At 36.3% G+C, this 17,595-nt stretch overlaps 1 protein-coding gene across 1 annotated transcript in view; it reads left to right on the top strand.

The window, feature by feature from the left end:
• LOC139740586 (ralA-binding protein 1-like) overlaps window positions 1–17,595 on the top strand; it is a 49,658-nt gene that overhangs the window by 25,243 nt on the left and 6,820 nt on the right. Inside the window, exons 5-14 of the mRNA XM_071651173.1 lie at window positions 5,654–5,857; window positions 7,458–7,576; window positions 8,496–8,626; window positions 11,057–11,116; window positions 11,558–11,639; window positions 13,422–13,478; window positions 14,128–14,290; window positions 15,147–15,338; window positions 15,881–16,101; window positions 17,443–17,505. Of these exons, the coding sequence (XP_071507274.1) occupies window positions 5,654–5,857; window positions 7,458–7,576; window positions 8,496–8,626; window positions 11,057–11,116; window positions 11,558–11,639; window positions 13,422–13,478; window positions 14,128–14,290; window positions 15,147–15,338; window positions 15,881–16,101; window positions 17,443–17,505 (1,292 nt within the window). The remainder of the gene's footprint in view (window positions 1–5,653; window positions 5,858–7,457; window positions 7,577–8,495; window positions 8,627–11,056; window positions 11,117–11,557; window positions 11,640–13,421; window positions 13,479–14,127; window positions 14,291–15,146; window positions 15,339–15,880; window positions 16,102–17,442; window positions 17,506–17,595) is intronic.

The following is a 17,595-nucleotide window of genomic DNA, read 5'->3' on the forward strand; positions in this document are numbered from 1 at the left end:
TGATATAAAGATATATTTTTACACACTTATCTCTTCTAAATGGGACTTTTTAATGGGTGTAAAAATCGTAAGTGGAGAATACTTTGTGATTGTGGTTTTCTATAGAGTAGTAGTTTAGAAGGTGTTTTAAAAGTGCAAGCTTGTGGGTGCATGAACAATACATTCTGCCACCGGTCCAGCATAAAGCTCATTGTTACAATACAATGGATAATGTGCAAAGTGAGAGTAAGCCCACATTGAGATGCCTCATTATACTCACTACCCAATTGTTATATGGTATTGTACATTACTGTAAAGATGAAAATTTGGGTAGTGTGGAATACATGTGATATTGAGACTTTACAGAACAAGAACAAAAAACACCATATTGCTATATTTCTTTTCTACATTTTTTTTTTTTTTTAGATACTTGTGTATTGAAATATTTGAACAAACAAAGTGCTTGAGTTTCAGGACCTTTTGAGATTTGCAGATGTGATAATTACTTGTGAGTGCACAGAAATCTGAACTGCTACATGCACCACCCATGAATGATTCAGTTTATGGTCACTTTAAAGGGATCGTACAGTTTTTGGTTGAGACCTAATTTCAGGTTTCTAACATTTTTTGGTGAGATAATGAGAAACCTCTTATGAAATATGAAAGAGCATGTGATTCTATGAGGAATTCAATGTTTATTTGATGAAAATTGGTTATGAAATGGCTGAGATATCCAAAAAAGATTGATTCTGATAAAGTGTGGGACCCACACTTTATTATGATCGCTTTGTTTTACTTTGTTTTTGGATGGTTCAGTCATTCCAAACCCGATTTTGGTCAAATAAACTTTGAATTCCTCTTAAAATGGTATGCTCTGTACTATATCATATGTGTTTTCTTGGTATCTCACAAAAAGTAGAAAGCCCAGTTCTCATCTCCACCAATACTATACCATCCCTTTAACCACTAAAGTTACTAGATTCACCCAACAGCTGTCAGTGCAAAATGTACATGTATATATATATGCATGACCATCATTGAGCAGAGCTCAACTGGTAGGTTTTTGCTACTAAACATAGTTTAAACTTTGTAATTCAAAGGTGACAGTTAAGAAATGGCAATAGCACAAATGAAGTGGCACTAAAGTCTCCTTTCTGCTACCATATAACAATCTAATTTTAAACTGTGACCTTGCATCACAAAACCAACAAAAAGTTGCACCACTTGATTTTACGTGAGGACTCAATAAAAGGTGAAACGGGTCAACCTAGTCAATTTTGAGTTTTCCACATTTTCTGATAGAGCTATCCTTCTTCTACATTATTTCTAAGTTTGGGATCATAATATGAATGGGAAAGTGTGCTTTCAGCAGTTTTTTTGCAACCTTTTTTGTAGAGTAGTGTGATGAGGCATGTCTAAATAGAAGCCCCTTTTCATTTTTTGAAAATCTTGTGCACACTCTTCACTTTCAACTCTAATAACTTTTGAAAGGATAATGCTACTGTTTTGAAAGTTGGTATTAAACATGGAAAGAATGTGTTGATAGAGCATGCTTAATTTCAACTTAATCTGATTTCCCTTCATTGTTGTTCCTCCGGTGGTTTACATCCTGTTGTTTGTATCGCACAGCTAGCATGGCTTGGTAAAGATTAAGTGCCTGAGTAGAACTTGTACTTCAGAGCCTCTTTTCTCTGTTCACACTTTCCCAGAGTGTGTGCTTTCTTTCCAATATTTAGATAGATTAGGAAGAGTCCATTTGAATTGAGTTATACATCATTTTAAAGCTTAGAGTCTGCTCTTTCAGAATCTTCCCTTAACTAAAAATCCATGTCTGGCGACTTTTTGTTGGTTTTGTGATGCAGGGTCGCAACTTTTGTTTGTTGTCTTTAATTAATTTTTTTTTTATGGAAGTTGACCAAAGATAAGGAAAACTTATTTCAGGCACTGTCACCACTGTGGCAGAGGAAACCTGGGTTAAACAAACTTTGGGAAGGATATCAGTTGACATCTTGATGCTTGATGTATGTTGCACATGACAACCCTGCTTTGGAAGTATATCACTGACACCCTGCCACACTAACTGACGTCAATGCACAGATGGCAGTGCCAAGCACCCACCCGCCGCAGTTTCCCTCTCAGATTCGATGGAAGATCTGCAAAGTAAAAAAAAAATAAAGAAAGACATGCTTGTACCTGAGGTCATCTTTCAGTTAAAAATATACCAGCCAATCAGGTTTCATTTCCATTGTTATATAAGGGATGAATCATAGCTTTTGTTAAAAATACATTTCATTAGATCTTTGTTTGCTGTAGACATTGCAGGATGTTACTTGATTTCAAAATGTTAACTGCCAAAGCAATCCCCTTTTGGTCCTACGCCCAGGTGTAGTACTTTGAAATCAGTCAATCTATCTGCCATAAATATGTCTTATTGTTATTCATTTCAGGGTTAGTTCATGACCACTTCATACACATGTATTTGTGTTTATGTGTTTACCATGTGTATGCGTTCTTGTCATTTTTTTTTTTTTTGAGGCAGCAAATAGTCTATGTGTGCCATAAACCCCTGTATTCCTCTTAAAGTTATGTTGCCACCCAAGAAATTCTCTACCCTCAGTCAGAATTTATATGGAGATTCCATTGATATTGGAAAGGGCCAGCCAATTTTTCTAAAAGAAGAGCTACAGCATCATCATTATAAGTGGGGTTGTAGTTACAAAAGTGAATTAGGAAGTGGAAGTCACAAATGGAGAGTTTCATGGAAATGTAATGAGTGGCAGTGGATAAGACTTTCACATATTGTACAACTTTAGTTTGTTAGTTGCTTCAGATATTGTTGTGGGTGCCATGAGATATTAGTACCGGTACTTATTCTACGAGGAGGAAACAAAGTAGGGAGAGATATTACAGAAATCTGCAGGAGTTGTATCTTTGTGAAAAGTTTATCACAGTGGGTTTGTGCATTTCATGCAAAGATATGTAATCCAAAACCTCAGTGGAGGTTTAGGAAACTAAATTGGGCATAAAAGAAAAAAAAAAAAAAACATTGACTGAAAGCACAATGTTAAAGGAGGCATTTGAAAAAATTTATCTTATATAATGTGCATATTGTTTAGTTCAAATTGCAGCACCTGAAAAAAAGATGATTAAGTAAAATAAAGGAATACACGCTGACTAGTGGGATTACATTACAGCATATTATTTTACTTTTTTTTTTTTACATATCATGTCATATTATGTAGTATCTTTTTTAAAACACTGCAGCAAAATTCCATCTATTCTTTTACATAATCAAGTGCGTGTATGATAGGTTCAATGAGTTTGTTAAAAGAAAATGCACTGTAAAATCTTTCCGTACACCCTTATTAGACTGCAATGTCTTCCATATGGCATCTTAAATGTAAGAGGTATTTGAATTCATGTTTTATGATTGGTGTCACTGATTCTGAAATGATGAGATTATAAGGATTTTATCCTCTACAAAAGCCATGACACCATTTGTCAGATAACAGTAAATAGATAGCATGAATGAAGTACATCCGAACATGTCCATTGCCACTGAAATTGATATTGTTATCAAAATCTGTTCATGAAATGTGAAATTATATAAGGAATCATTCATAAACAGGTTCAATTATTTGGTAACTTGAAATTGTTATAACAGTTATATATTGTCACATTCAAAGCAAGTTTTCATGGTATGCTCAAGAATTTAGAGCAGGGAAGTTTCATTCAAGGTGTGAGACAGATACATGCACTCCTTCATTTGATGGCTGTCAACCAGGAGCAAAAACAGACAATCTTGTCTAGCAGCTGCCCCATCAACAGCTGTCTTATGAGCTGGAACTTTGACATCTTGACTAGAGAGGGGGGAGGAAGTCCCAATTTGTTATCCCTAATCCCATTTCTCCCTCCCCCCCCCCCCCCCCCCCCACCATGCCATTATTAGGTGTGACTAGGGCTTCTTTAGAGCATGGCTGTAGATGGAGATATGCCAAAATAAGACACAGCTCCCAACATTTCCTTCATATTTTGCCAGCTGATATGATAGTTCTGTAATGGACATGATAATGTCCTTTAGAGAAACTAGTTGACACTGCTTTTGAAAGTGAGTTTATACTCATGAGTTATAATTTAGTGCCAGTATGTTTGTATAAGATGATCACAAACTGAAACACTGAATTGAACTTAAAAGGCAGGCATAAATTTGATTAGATTTCTGCACAATAGCTCAAGGTCAAATATCCCTGAACATTGACTTACAAAAGGCCCTTTCACTCAAGACAGTTGTTGATTTTGGGATCACATTGGCTCGCAAAAATCCATATTATTTGATACCGTTCTCACACGTGGCGTGCAGACATTAGTCAAGCTTTATAGCTCTGTAGTATCCTAAATGGGCATGCCTAAACAATGGCCAAAGCATGACTCTATGTGCCCTTGTGTGCAGACCTAGTGTTGCAAGTTACATCATAGGGTTAACAAACTTGAGTTTGTCACATGCAGTTCACACAAATTATCAGTTTAATAAAATAATAATAATAATAAGACGGACTGATTTTTGCATCACACTGTGAATCACGATAGTGATTCTTTTTTCCACGCACAGGAATTAATGCTTCACATTGCTAAAGTAAATTCTTGAAACTTGATTTCGATGTTTGTGTGGACAGACCTAAAATCTTATTTATCAGCCTTCAGCTAGGAATTTTACTTTGAGTATTGTTGAAAGGGGTAGAAATAGGCAGACAATTTAGTTTCATACAGTAGAGGTGAAAAGTAACGTTCATAGGTCACCTTACTCCCCCATGGCATTTCCAGCCATTACTTCGCCAGGAATGTCTGTCGATAATGTAATTTTGGTAGGGAGGATAACAAACAGGAAGAAAATCATAGACAATTTGCATTGTGAGCATTATGTGTATTTACATTATAAGAGATGTATATTGGTGATCTCTCAAAGGGCAGAATCAAAGATCATTTTACTTTGCTTGATATCCTGTTACAGTTTCAATTGGGCTTTTTCAACCATTATGCTAGAAATTTCCTTTAATAATATCTTTTATTTTGGAAGGTAGAACTGACGAACAATTAGTAGCCTGCTTGATATGATACAGATATTTCAGAGAGAATGTTTCATGCATTAACCACTTCACAGAAGAGCAGGGAATATACAAGTAAACTGATGGTGGAATGCTCTCTGTAAGTGACATGAGCATCGCTTGTGATTTAAGAACAATGGCAGTGCCCTGGTTCTGTCATTGCCCTGTCTGAACCATGACAAGAAGTGAGGAGCAACATCATAAGTATTTATAGTTCCAAAGTTTCATGATATCCTCATAATAGACTTGAATTGCCAAATGAAAGAAGGCCAAGCTTCCTTTGGGTATGACATGTCCTAGCTGTATTATTGGACTTATCATATTCTGAGGCAAGCACACTCTACAAGTGATTTGAAGTTTAATATTTATGGCAACATGTCAACATTCCTATTCATGTAATAACGTGTCAAGTCTCTGCAGCAAAATTCTAAAAAAAAAAGTATGATATGTGATGTGTAACAGACAAATTATCACGAAACCCATTCAAACACAAGGGAAAAGATAATGGAAGCATTGTTTTTTTTAAAGGAAAGTATATGTTACCTTTTCACTGTCTGCCATTGCTCTTATAGGTATGTCAACAGCAGGCATCTATCGTCTGTCTGGGGTCAAATCCAAAGTGGAAGCACTTAAAGCCCTATATGACGCTGATGAGAAAGTGAACTTGCAAGAAGTGGACCCTACTACCATCACCAGTCTCCTCAAATTGTACCTCCGAGAGCTACCAGAGACTGTTCTTACCAACACACTTACTCCAGCATTTGAGCATGTATCAGGTGAGCCTTGATTGATACCAACATGCTACAAAATCTAGTTCAGTAAAGGCTAATTAGAAAGTGATGACTGGCAACAAGCTTCTCTCTTGAAATTCAAGGTTAAAATTGGTGTCCATCATACATTGGAACCCAAGGATATTATGATAAGCATTAGAGCAAAAATAAGCCTGGAATATATGGGATGAAATTGACAGTGAGTGGCACTTCTTGGCCTTGTGATTCTCACAATTTAGTCAGAGTGAGATTTGAATGTGCCACAGCTCTTTCCAAAGAGAAAGCTGGGATGACAGGTCACAAAAGTATGCTTTTCAGACCTCTGACAACAAGCAAGCATACGGTGGTTGTGGGTAGTGGGTAACTTGTCTTTGAGGGGCTACACATGAGAAAAAATATGTTATTTGAATTATGATCACTCAAATTATAGTTTTGTAGGATGCATGTAAACAAACCAGAATTGTGATTCATATTACAGTGACGAATTCAAAATCTACCCCAGAGGTGAATTCTAGGAGAAATATCACTGATACCATGATTCGGTCCTCTAAAACATGATTTTTGAGGGGGAGCTTACATAATCTTCCAACCACTTCCGCCGACAAACTGCATGCTACAAGTGTGTACACTGTAAATAGTTTGTACTGCAGGCTGATTCGTGTGCTAAACTGACCATTTTAATTGACATGGCACAAAAGTGCTTTGGTTACAGTCCAGTCATTCTAATCACAAATTGCAGCCATCACTCTAACCGCTGATTCCAATAATGACTTTTCTCTTGTGTGTAACCACTCATGGTTTGTTTGTGAATTAATACATGTAACATTAAACCGTTCCAATTTTTCAATATCAATGATGTCAGATTTCATGTCTAGAGGTCATCACAGTTTTATTCTTCTATTTCTAGATTGATTCCTGATATTGCTGTATTTACATCTTTCTATAACATTAATGTTTGCCTCTCAAGTCCTCAAATTTGTACTGTGATCAAAATGTTCCCAAATGTATGAGTTTTTGTCCTTTCATTCTCACAAACCTGTCAGAACATGTCAGATCTCCTTTTTGCCAGCAGTGAAATCTGATTCCTTCAGCAAAGAACATCAGTTTTCCTGGTGTTAGGGTGCCCTCATGATAGTTGTGTCATTTTCTTAGCGACCTTAAACAATAGTAAGATGTCACATTTATGCTTACCTGTGTTTGGGCTTAATTTTTTTGTTCTTGGAAAGTGATAGTCTCAACACTTAGGTTCACTTCTTATTCAGCTTATTAAGAAAAATTAATCATCCCCATTCAATCAGCCACAGATACATCCTGCTGCTGATGTCATCACATCAATTTAGCAATGTAACAAAAAAACAACAACAAAAAAACATAGCAAAACAGGGCACTCCTGTTTCATGCAATTTAGTAGTTCTTCACAGTCTTGAAAAATGTTTTGTCCTTTTGTGGAGTCAGTAGGAATTGTGAGATGAAAACAGTTTGTGATATATGCTTATTCGCCATGTATCTGTCATATAGCAGAAGTAAAGTTCTTACCTGATGGTACGCTTTAAATACACTCTCTCTACTTTTCTTCCATTCTGGTTCTATTTCTCTTATAATGAAGGGCTCCCAAAATCTGAAGCCAGGACAGAGACGTTCAAGAAGATATTAACTCAGCTACCAACCTGCAATTTCACACTCATATCCTGGTTAATGGTGCATCTTGCTCATGTTTTGGAAAAGGTAAATGACACAAAGATTTATTTAGGAAAGAAGGTGCTGCATGACCTGGCATTATAATTTTGTTGGTAATAATGTGCAGTCCTTATTTCCCTCGTATAATATCTTAAAGATGTAACTTTTAGGATATGATATTTCACATGTATTTGATTGCTTGAACTATACATGTTTTAATTTTATGAGTTATGAGCATAGACATCACTTCCTGTTAAAAAAGGAACAAAATCCAATTGTTTTCACACATTTGCATGAGGGGAAACTTAACAATTCACAATTTTCCCTAGACTGATTTTACAGAAGTTGTGACATAGACCTCTTATGTTTGCAGTGTCTCTGGAATGGTTCCTGAACTCCTCTTCTTGCCATTTCTTCATCTTTTGAATTGCTTATCAAAACAGTGTAGATTTGTTCAAACAATAAACAAACATCACATGTTTCTGTATGTTTTCTTACGGTAATTCAGAACAATAGTAACTGCACATTAAATCACATGTAATTGGTTCTCTTCAGCCATTTTGATACATGTGAATAATTACAGTGATAATAGCAGAGCAGAGAAATTGGCTGCTATGCTTCATACACAGAGCATGTGTAAAACATGGTGAGGGACTTTCATTTGAAGGTTTGTAATTGTGTTGAATCAATATTGTTTGAAATACATTTTTTTTTTTGTGGAAAATGTTGGACTAGTGATAAGCTTATTCATATGTATTTGTTTCAATCTCAAATTCAAGTTTCAGGCCAAAGTTAAGGTGTACTGTGCAATGATATGCGTGCTATTCCTATTTCAGTGGACATGTAGGAAGTATTGAAACTTCTGCTATTTATTTTAAAATATTTGTGGCTTTGATAGAATGCAGATTTTTTTAATCATTCTTTACTTTGATGTCATCTATTGTACATGTCCACTGCCACTTGACAGAAGGAGGAGACAAAAATGACCATCCAGAACCTGTCCATAGTCATGTGTCCCACCCTACGGGTCAGCCATCGTACCATGAATCTCCTCTTCACGGAGTGGAGGAACCTCTTTGGGGATGTCGTCCTAAAGAGGTGAGAGAGTGTGGTTGGTTTGCCAACTAGAGTGTGCAACTAGCTGCAAGGCAGGAAATGGTGGCATTTCTTAGCTTGCCTCCTTCCTGCAGTTTTGATGGATTAATCTACAAGGTCCAGTCATGTGCATCTTTTGCTCATTATACTTGAAATACGTCTATAAATTTGCGATGCTTATCCCAATGTCTGAATTGCACCAAAATTCTTTTAGGGAAGGGGTAAGATGAGATATTTGTTCCCTGCTGCCTACACATAGGCTTTGTTGTCAACAACTACATGTACATACCACCCTTGGTGTCCATGAAAGGTCTTCTTAAATACACCCCATTTGATGACTAGATGACCTCTCAAAACTACCAGAGTAACAATTTCCCCTATGATTTTTACCAATATTTTAATTGATTTTATTTCTATATTTAGAGAGGGGTGGATTTAAGGCACACTTCAAAGGCACTTAAAGTCCTTTGTGCCCTCACCTTTGTATCCTGCTCCTTTTTTTATCCTTCTGAGTAGAAGCATCTCTTTATTCAAATATGCCTAGTTTGCAAGATCAAACATATTAAAACTACAAGAGCTTGTGCAGTGCAATAAGATATGTCTGTGTTTTGTTTCTATGTCAGTATTGGTAGTGTAACAGTTTTTGAAGTTGAACAAAGATTAACTTTCCATGTTGGTACATATATCTCTTTGTATAAGCTACCTGCTTAAGACATTTACTGTATACGCTGAATATTTCGCGAGGTTTTATTTTCGTGAATTTCGCGAATCAGGTGCTATTCATGAAAGTAAAGACACGCAAAAATAATGACTCTGATCCTGATATGATTGTGACGCACACGTATACATTTCTCCGTTCAGTATAGTACTCCACAATCGCGAATTTAACCACTCGCGAAATGGTCGGGAAGTCCCTATTTGCAAAAATGTAGATTCACTAAATATATGGCGTATACAGTATACAATATAATTCAGTTGTTAATGTCTCAGACACACTTAATGCTTCACATGATTGATGAGATGATTAGTTTCTCTCTCCATCTCTCACTCTCTGTTTCCCTCCATATTCCTCCTTTCTTTCTCTCTGTCAGTCTGTCCAGCTGTCTGTCTATCTCTTTTGTCTGTCTGCCCTGCTATATATATATCTCCCCCTCTCTCTCTCTCTCTCTCTTTCTCTCATGTCTTCCAATTTTCAAAAAAAAGTTGATAGCAATTTGTAACAAAGGTTATCATTTTGGCTGAAAGTCAAACCTTTGTCTTAGCAAGAAAATGGATAATCTGAATATTCTTGGCAAGGAGTGAATCACCCACTGATACATCATTTATTAGGAGTCATTCAAATAGTCTATTTATAGACTTGGTTTCAGAGGAGCAGTTTATGTTCAGTGAGTAAGTGTGTGATATAATGTCACCTCAGATCAAATTTATAGATAGTATGCAAATGTGCTGCATTGTTGATCTGTAAAGCATGTGTTCATTGGCTTTGGTTTCAGGCCATATAGTGTGTATTTGTGCTCGAATTATTGCTGGAAATGTATGGCCCAGTAATTGTCCATGCTTTATGGTAAATTTAAATATTTGCAGAAAGTTTTTTAAAAATTACTTCATGATGGGCTTCTGTGTACAGCTGTTTAGCAGAATAATGACTTTATTAAGGTTATGTTCACTCAGTCAGGGAAAATATACTCCAAGCACACACACACACACACACACACAAACATAAATGTGTGTGAAAGCAAAGGAACAGACTGAACAATATTTGGCATGTAGACTGTCATCAATAGATTGTGATCATCTGAATGTGAATCGGTCATCAAAAAAAAGGTCAAGTGGGGCCTTTCATAGTAGATTCCTTTGTCATAAGCCTATTTGCCTTTGATAGTTGAATCATCAACAAATATATTGACACCATTTAAGTTCATCATGCAATATTGTTTGGAAGTCATAATTTTTGCATTTTTAATAAGAAATTTGTGAATTGTTCATTATCTGTTACATTAATACACCAATATTTTAACTATGGTATAATTTCACCAGGCAGTTTGTGTGCTTGTGCAGCACTCAGTCATACAGTTTGTAATTATTACAATGAGAGACCCAGATGGATCTAATATGAAACAATGGTCATTCACAAATCGTAAGATTTTTATTTTGTTGAAAGCAAAATTATGATGCTTGACTATTTCCAGTTCCAAGAAATTTAATTTATGAATATCACTCTACCACCATGGAGTTTGGAGTGAATTGCAGATAAACAGATGATTGAATTCACAACTCTGCAGAAATGTTAGAATGATGTACCTTTATTTTTGTAATCATACTGTTAGTATACTTTTCGGGTATTGTGTTTTTAGAGAAAAGAACTGAAATAGCTTTTTCCTTTTGTGGGCTATATGCGACATGACAATATATCATTGGTTTATACTGTATCAGGTGCCCCAAGCCACTTGAGTGGATTCCAGGCAGTGTGTTTGAGATGCCAGAAACTACTGCGTGAGTATCATAGCAATGTGTGCATGTGTTCCTTGGCCGACAGATTCACCAGTCCCTGCATAAGTGTGAGATACACTTTTTCTTACACACAGCCAGATATGCATAGAATAGTATATGTTGTATATTTCAAGATGGAGTTGTTTTCACAGATTTATAAGCCGACTTAACTGATATTTGCAAAATCAACAGCATGCTAGAGTATTTCCACAAGTACATGAATCCACTATATCCAGGCATTACCTATGCTATATAGAATAAGTGTTCAGTATAAAAATTGTGATATGTTCATGCCTGTACAATTAAGTACAAATACCCTTTGAGAACATGAAAATCTGAGGAATGCAGAATCATGCCATGAATCAACTCGTCTACAATACTTTATATTCAGGACAACTTGAAATGTTTAAGTACTCGTGATCTGTTATTTTGCTGTCATTGCAGAGAAATTGAAGATGAATTGCTGCGACATGAAACCATTCTTGCCAAGATGCACGAAGACTTGAACCACGGCGTAGCTCACAAGGTAAAGACATGTGTTGCAGGTGTCTAATTTTAGGCATTACACTTGATGGCTTTTAATTTTCAAAGATATGAGGGTTACAAACAGCTCTATGTTCCTACCTTTTGTCTGCCTCATTCCCCCCCCCCCCCCATCATTCTTGTCAGCTGGATTTTATCATGACTCCTCTGAAAGACTTACAGTTGTCACACAGATTTTTAACAACTACTGGACCTGAATCCAGATGCACATGGTATAAGCTTGAATCAAAGTTTATGCTTTGATTATATATCCATCAAGTTTTTGTAGAGGTTTTATTCATATTTGGGTGGCTCTTTGAAAACAGCTAGATTCACTTGTTTTACAACTTGTATTATCCATAAACCCAATTCTGTTGATACTGGGTTGTTTCTTATCCTTGGCAGCTTAAGCATTCTTTTGTGAGCCAGGTGCTACACCCTTATATGACGGAACTGCAATGAAATGCAGTAAGCTTATCCAGAATATGATGTTTCAAGTGTGGACTTTATACAGTCAACATAAAGAGAAACATCTTTCAATGCCAAGTTAGAAAATGAGTCAACATTGTTTCCTTCCTGTTGTCTTGTGATATTGATATCAAATATTTGTGCAGAGGAAAGAAGTGTATTAAATTGACTAAAATATGGAAACAGAAAGATAACATCATGTAAGGTTTAAAATTTCATGCACAGATGTGTCTTCCCATGCCACTTTGAATGGTTTTCTAAGTTTGGAGAGATAATGTTAACAACTTATAAAGTTGTTGCAAGAATCAATCAGGTTCGTAAAGCGCTAGCATAATTTTTAAGGAATATCTCATTTGAAATATATATCCCCCCCCCCAAAAAAAAAATGTGAATATTCAGTTGTACAATAGGTATGTAGATTCCTATATGATGATGATGATGATGATGATGATGATGATGATGATGATGAGGAGGAGGAGGAGGAGGAGGAGGAGGAGGAGGAGGATAAAACATCATTTAAGAACTAGAGGTTTTGCCAGTAAAATTTATCCCGATAAAGCAGCTAACATTAATATTGCATACTTTGGGTCTCACTCTTGAAAAAAAAGAAAAGAAGAAGGAATATTTCAGTGATATTAATGTCTAAGTTTTGTCCTAATATGGAATAATAAATGGAAGCCTTACATTGGATTTATTCTCTTGATCTGTAACTTCATACTGGGAAAATGAATGAGGGAAAGTTTGCTCTGCCTTTAAGTGATTTCCCATATCCTTGGGCAGCCTTTAATGGTGAATTCTGAACACAGGATTATGTGTGATTCTATGCTGACAACATGAGAGACAAGTATCTAGCTGAAGATTTTTGTTGACATTGAGACATACATGTAATGCCAGGAGAAATTAGCTGCAGTCATGTTTCTAACACGTGCAGACTATGAGTCATGCTAGGTTCAGAAATTATCTGCTGATGATTCTGAAAGGAGTGAATATGTCTGTTCAGCGTAGATGATTTATTTCAACTGACTGTGCATTCTCTGTAAATTGTAAGTGTTTCTGTCACAATCATGATGAGAAAGACTGAAGACAAGGTAAGAATCATAGGTGTTGTTGACGGAAACCATGGTAATTATTTGACCCATGTGTAGCACAATGATTGCAGATTGTTTTCTTGTAATGTACACTTAGTAAAAATTTGCCATGCTTGTTCCAAGTTGTCAAGAATTGTTCTGCAGTTTTCGGGCCAAAAAGAGTGGCATGCATATTTGATTCTTGCTGAAACTTTGTAAATTTTTCCGCATGTTGTTGTGATTGATTACAGAGCACTGAAGACCATTTATGGGAAGTACAAAGAGTGGTCACTCAGCTCAAGAGGAAGGTAAGTTACTCCATAAATGTGGGCTAATGTTAATGGATTGCTTTCATTATTCAATATAACAGCCTACTTTTGCACATCATGCCTGAAAGATGACCTCCTTAGAATTAAAGGAAGTCATAGTTTTTGCCTTTTTGTTTCATTGGGCTTCGTATTATGTAGATGACATTACCATTAGAAGTGTAAATGTGAAATAGAATAATGAGCCACATGAAGTGTAAGAGAAATTTCTTTAGAATGGTTCAGAATGTAAATAAAACAAGACATTAAGAATGGCAGTATTCAAAATATTGCTATTCCCTGAAAAGTAAAATTTTGGATCTATACTGGCACCTTCACATCTTTTCAAATCTAGAATGAGAAGGAATATTGAAACTTACAATGTTAGATGGCAGTTAAAAACAGAAAGCTCTTGTAATGTGTTAATATTTTGTGAATAATTGAATATGTTGATGTTTACTTGTGTGCACTGGCAGAATAGTAATTGAACATATTTTAAAGAACTTTCTATCTTTTGATAATTTTGATATACTTTTTTTTTTCATAAGAATCATATATCTACATGTAGAATTTCACTCTTGAAAACTTGTGTACATGTAGTCCTGATCTCTGTGTTGTCTTCCTTGGTGTCCTCTCCCAAATTGTCATCCAGTTGCGAGTTAGTAGAAGAGTGTCTGAGACGAGACTAGCAGCTAAAGAGAAGGAGATGGAGGGGAAGGATGCCAAGGTGGTATCCAAGGAGAAATCTCCAGCCAAGGGTGTGTCTCTTCCTCCAGAGACCAGCAAGCAGACTAACGAGGAACATGTGCCAGCTGGTAAGTTTCAAAATAGTTAAAAGGAGATGGCTTGATGTAAAGTTCAAAATCAAAAACAGATTTTCACTGAGGGAGGTAAAGTAAACATATTAACCCTGAATTAGTACTCTTGCTTTATCTATTTTTTTTTTTTTTTGTATCCCAAAGATTAGCTGTAGCAAAAAAAGCTGCTGAAAACTGCTTATCCAATAAAGGCGAGCCAATGGAGTCAAAAGGGGCCTGAGCTTTCGATCCCAGCAGAATCTTTGTCAGAGGCAAAATGACCGGTCATTTTGCCTCTGACGAGGATTCTGCTAGGAATCGAAAGCTCAGGCCCCTTTTGACTCCAAAGATTAGCTCTGAGGTACACAAATACATTTGTTAATTGGAATTAGCCAATTCTGCTGACATTACAGCTCATTGAACTCTTGTCCTGCTCTATGTTGTAATAAATTTCATGTGGATTTTGCAGAGATTTTGCTGTGATGTCTTTCATCATAATGAAACAAACTGAAGCTTTACTGGCTTTTTAAAGCTTTCCCAAAGAGAAAGCAAAATTGATCAATGCAATGGCAATATTCCTTTTACAAAATCCTGCTTGTCCAACTATCACCAGCGAAATGGTTACCTAGCCAGGAGCAAGCTATTTATCAAGAGGAGTTTACCCTCCTGTATATCTCACTGCACCTTCAGTTCCAAAATCAGCTACTGGTACATGTCCATGGTGGTTGAAATTTGATTCAAGGACTTCACTTCTTACTGTTAAATGCAAGTGAAATCTCAGTTAGGAGATTGTGCATGTCATTGTGATACTGGATGCCATTTCTAGACAAATCAAGAAGCGGGAAATAGTGAATTTTGGGTAATTTTGTTTCAGAATCAAATGTGGAAACCGAAGAGAAAGCAAGTAATGAAGAAGCATCCAGTGCACCGGAACAAACAGAAGTAGATGGCAACAAGGCCGAGGAGACACAGGAAGACAAGGAACCACCAGAAGAAATCAAAGAAGAGGCTGAAGAGAGAACCAAGGTTGAGGATAGTGTGAATGAGTCTGCAGAACCTGATCTAGGTGAGAAGACATGTGCAGTAGATGTTTCCTCTATTCTCATGAAGAATGCACACTATAAACCCTCAAGAGTTAGATTATTTGTATTCCATGTTCATGTTGTTGAACATGTTTTGACCAGATAGAAATCTGACAGAGTAAATAAAAGTTATGAATCAGTTATCGATCAAATCCCTTACAAAGGAGCTTATCACTTCATAAGTATTTTTATGGAGTGCAGGTTTTGAAAAGAATCTTGTGGACTGGTAGGTTGCATTTAATATCAGCTGTGTTTGTCAAATCCAGGAATTATTCTTACTCAAGTACAAAATTGTGCCACCAAGTCTGAATGATACAGAATCTTGTCTAAAAGCTAAGTCCTTTAGTTGAATTGTTTTTAAAATGTTTTCTCTCTTTGAACTTACTTTAGTTGTAGCCATCAGAGATTCTTGCAGGCCTTAACTTCCTGGGCATAGGTTTCATGATTGTATGTGGCACATTAGATGTGTATTGCAAAGAGGTTTGAATTGCTCTTATCAGGCCTCTGTCGATCTCTCCCATGACAGAGATGGTAAAGCTGCTGCTCCTCTCCCAAGCTGAGGTGGTAGCTGAGAAGGAAGAGCTCATGAACATTCGCAATGATCTCCAGAAGCGCATTGAGGCTGAGCAGCAGGAAATAGCAAGGCTACAGTCAGCCATCACTGAGGCCAAGCAGGCAGCACGAAGGAGAGGTGCATCAGTGGACAGCATTGACAGCTCAGCAGCATCGGAGAGCAGCAGTGAGAGTGTATCCTTAACTGCATGTCGTTGACAAATAGCAAGGAGGATATTAAGGGCTGATTCGAGAAAACATAATTAGGATTTATCATGGTTTACTACCAAGGTTTACTGCAGGGCATTCATCTGACAAAGTGGCTGTAATATTCTAAAGATAATCCATAAATCTTTTCTTCCCCCACTTCTTTGTATAAAAAAGCATACAACACATACTGTGCAAGGAAAATGCTTCAAACACTAAGTTGTTTAAATGATTGTATTCTAAACACTACATGGTGCAAGACTTTTCTTCTTTTTATACATGATCATGAGCAAGTTTATGTGTCTTTTATTAAATGCCACTTGTTCACATGATGAAAGCAAGATCATGCTGAACTCTCTTAACCTTAAATATTGGAAATACATCAATCAACATTCATTACACAAACTACATCAGGACTTTCAAACAGCCTTGTCTGTCAATTACAAATTTCTATGCTCAATTTTCCACTAATAAATATTATTCATTTCTGGTCAGTTTTTCTGTTTGCGTTTGTTACAAATTTCAACTAAAAAAACCAGTCCTTGCTGCAAGCATCTGAATAAATTGTCAAGTTGCTGGTATAATGCTAAAAGAATGATTACATGTTATACACAAAATTACAGTTTGGTTGAACAGGGTTTAATGAAACAACCCCTTATAGCCAAAGATTTATATGTTTTTATATAGATACATTTTCCTTTAAAGAATTGTGTTTTGACTCTTATGACACATTTTTATAAAAGGTAGTACAACTCAATGATACGAGAAGCCATGATTACACTTCTGTTTTAGAATTTTAAAAATTGTGCCTGCTAGATGACTTGCATTAGTACAGTTTTGTATGTGCTTTTGCATATGCTTTTGCATATCTTGTGGTCATATTTCAAATAAGCCTGACAGAAATCATTCTTAGGAACAGGGGGTATAGAGTTATTCAATTGGTACAGGTGGCTCCTAGTACCACGAAGTAAGTAAATTTTCACCATCTTCTATTCCAGATTCAGAAGTTGTACAGCCAATACACTGTGTATTTTCATATTATAAACAATGTACTATGGTATAAGGATCACCAAAGCACACAAGTTTTCATAACCAATATTCATGTCAGTAGTGATAGTAACTTTAGTTAAGGGTCAATTATTTGTAAGGCACAGGATGTTGCAATTGTTATAATGACATAAAGTGTACTCTCAAATGATTCCTATGGGAGATTTTGTCAAGGTCATATTGACCTTGAAGCTGAGATGAAACCCCCCCCCCCCCCCATTTTATTGACCAGTTGTTACACAAATTGACACTTATAGTTTCCTTAACATTGTGAATCCTCAGGAAGATGAAGAAGAGCTGCACAAAATATTGGAAGGACTTATCAGGGAAAATGAGGAATTAAAGGTAGGTAGCATTATGACTTCTCATACAAAACTTTAAACAAGATAACAGATCTTCACCAACAGATTTGAAGGGGATTTCAGGGATATCATT

This window comes from Diadema antillarum, unplaced genomic scaffold, assembly GCF_040938485.1.
Source record: "Diadema antillarum isolate AM-2024a unplaced genomic scaffold, OU_Dant_1.0 seq00000862_RagTag, whole genome shotgun sequence".
Classification (NCBI taxonomy): Eukaryota; Metazoa; Echinodermata; class Echinoidea; order Diadematoida; family Diadematidae; genus Diadema; species Diadema antillarum.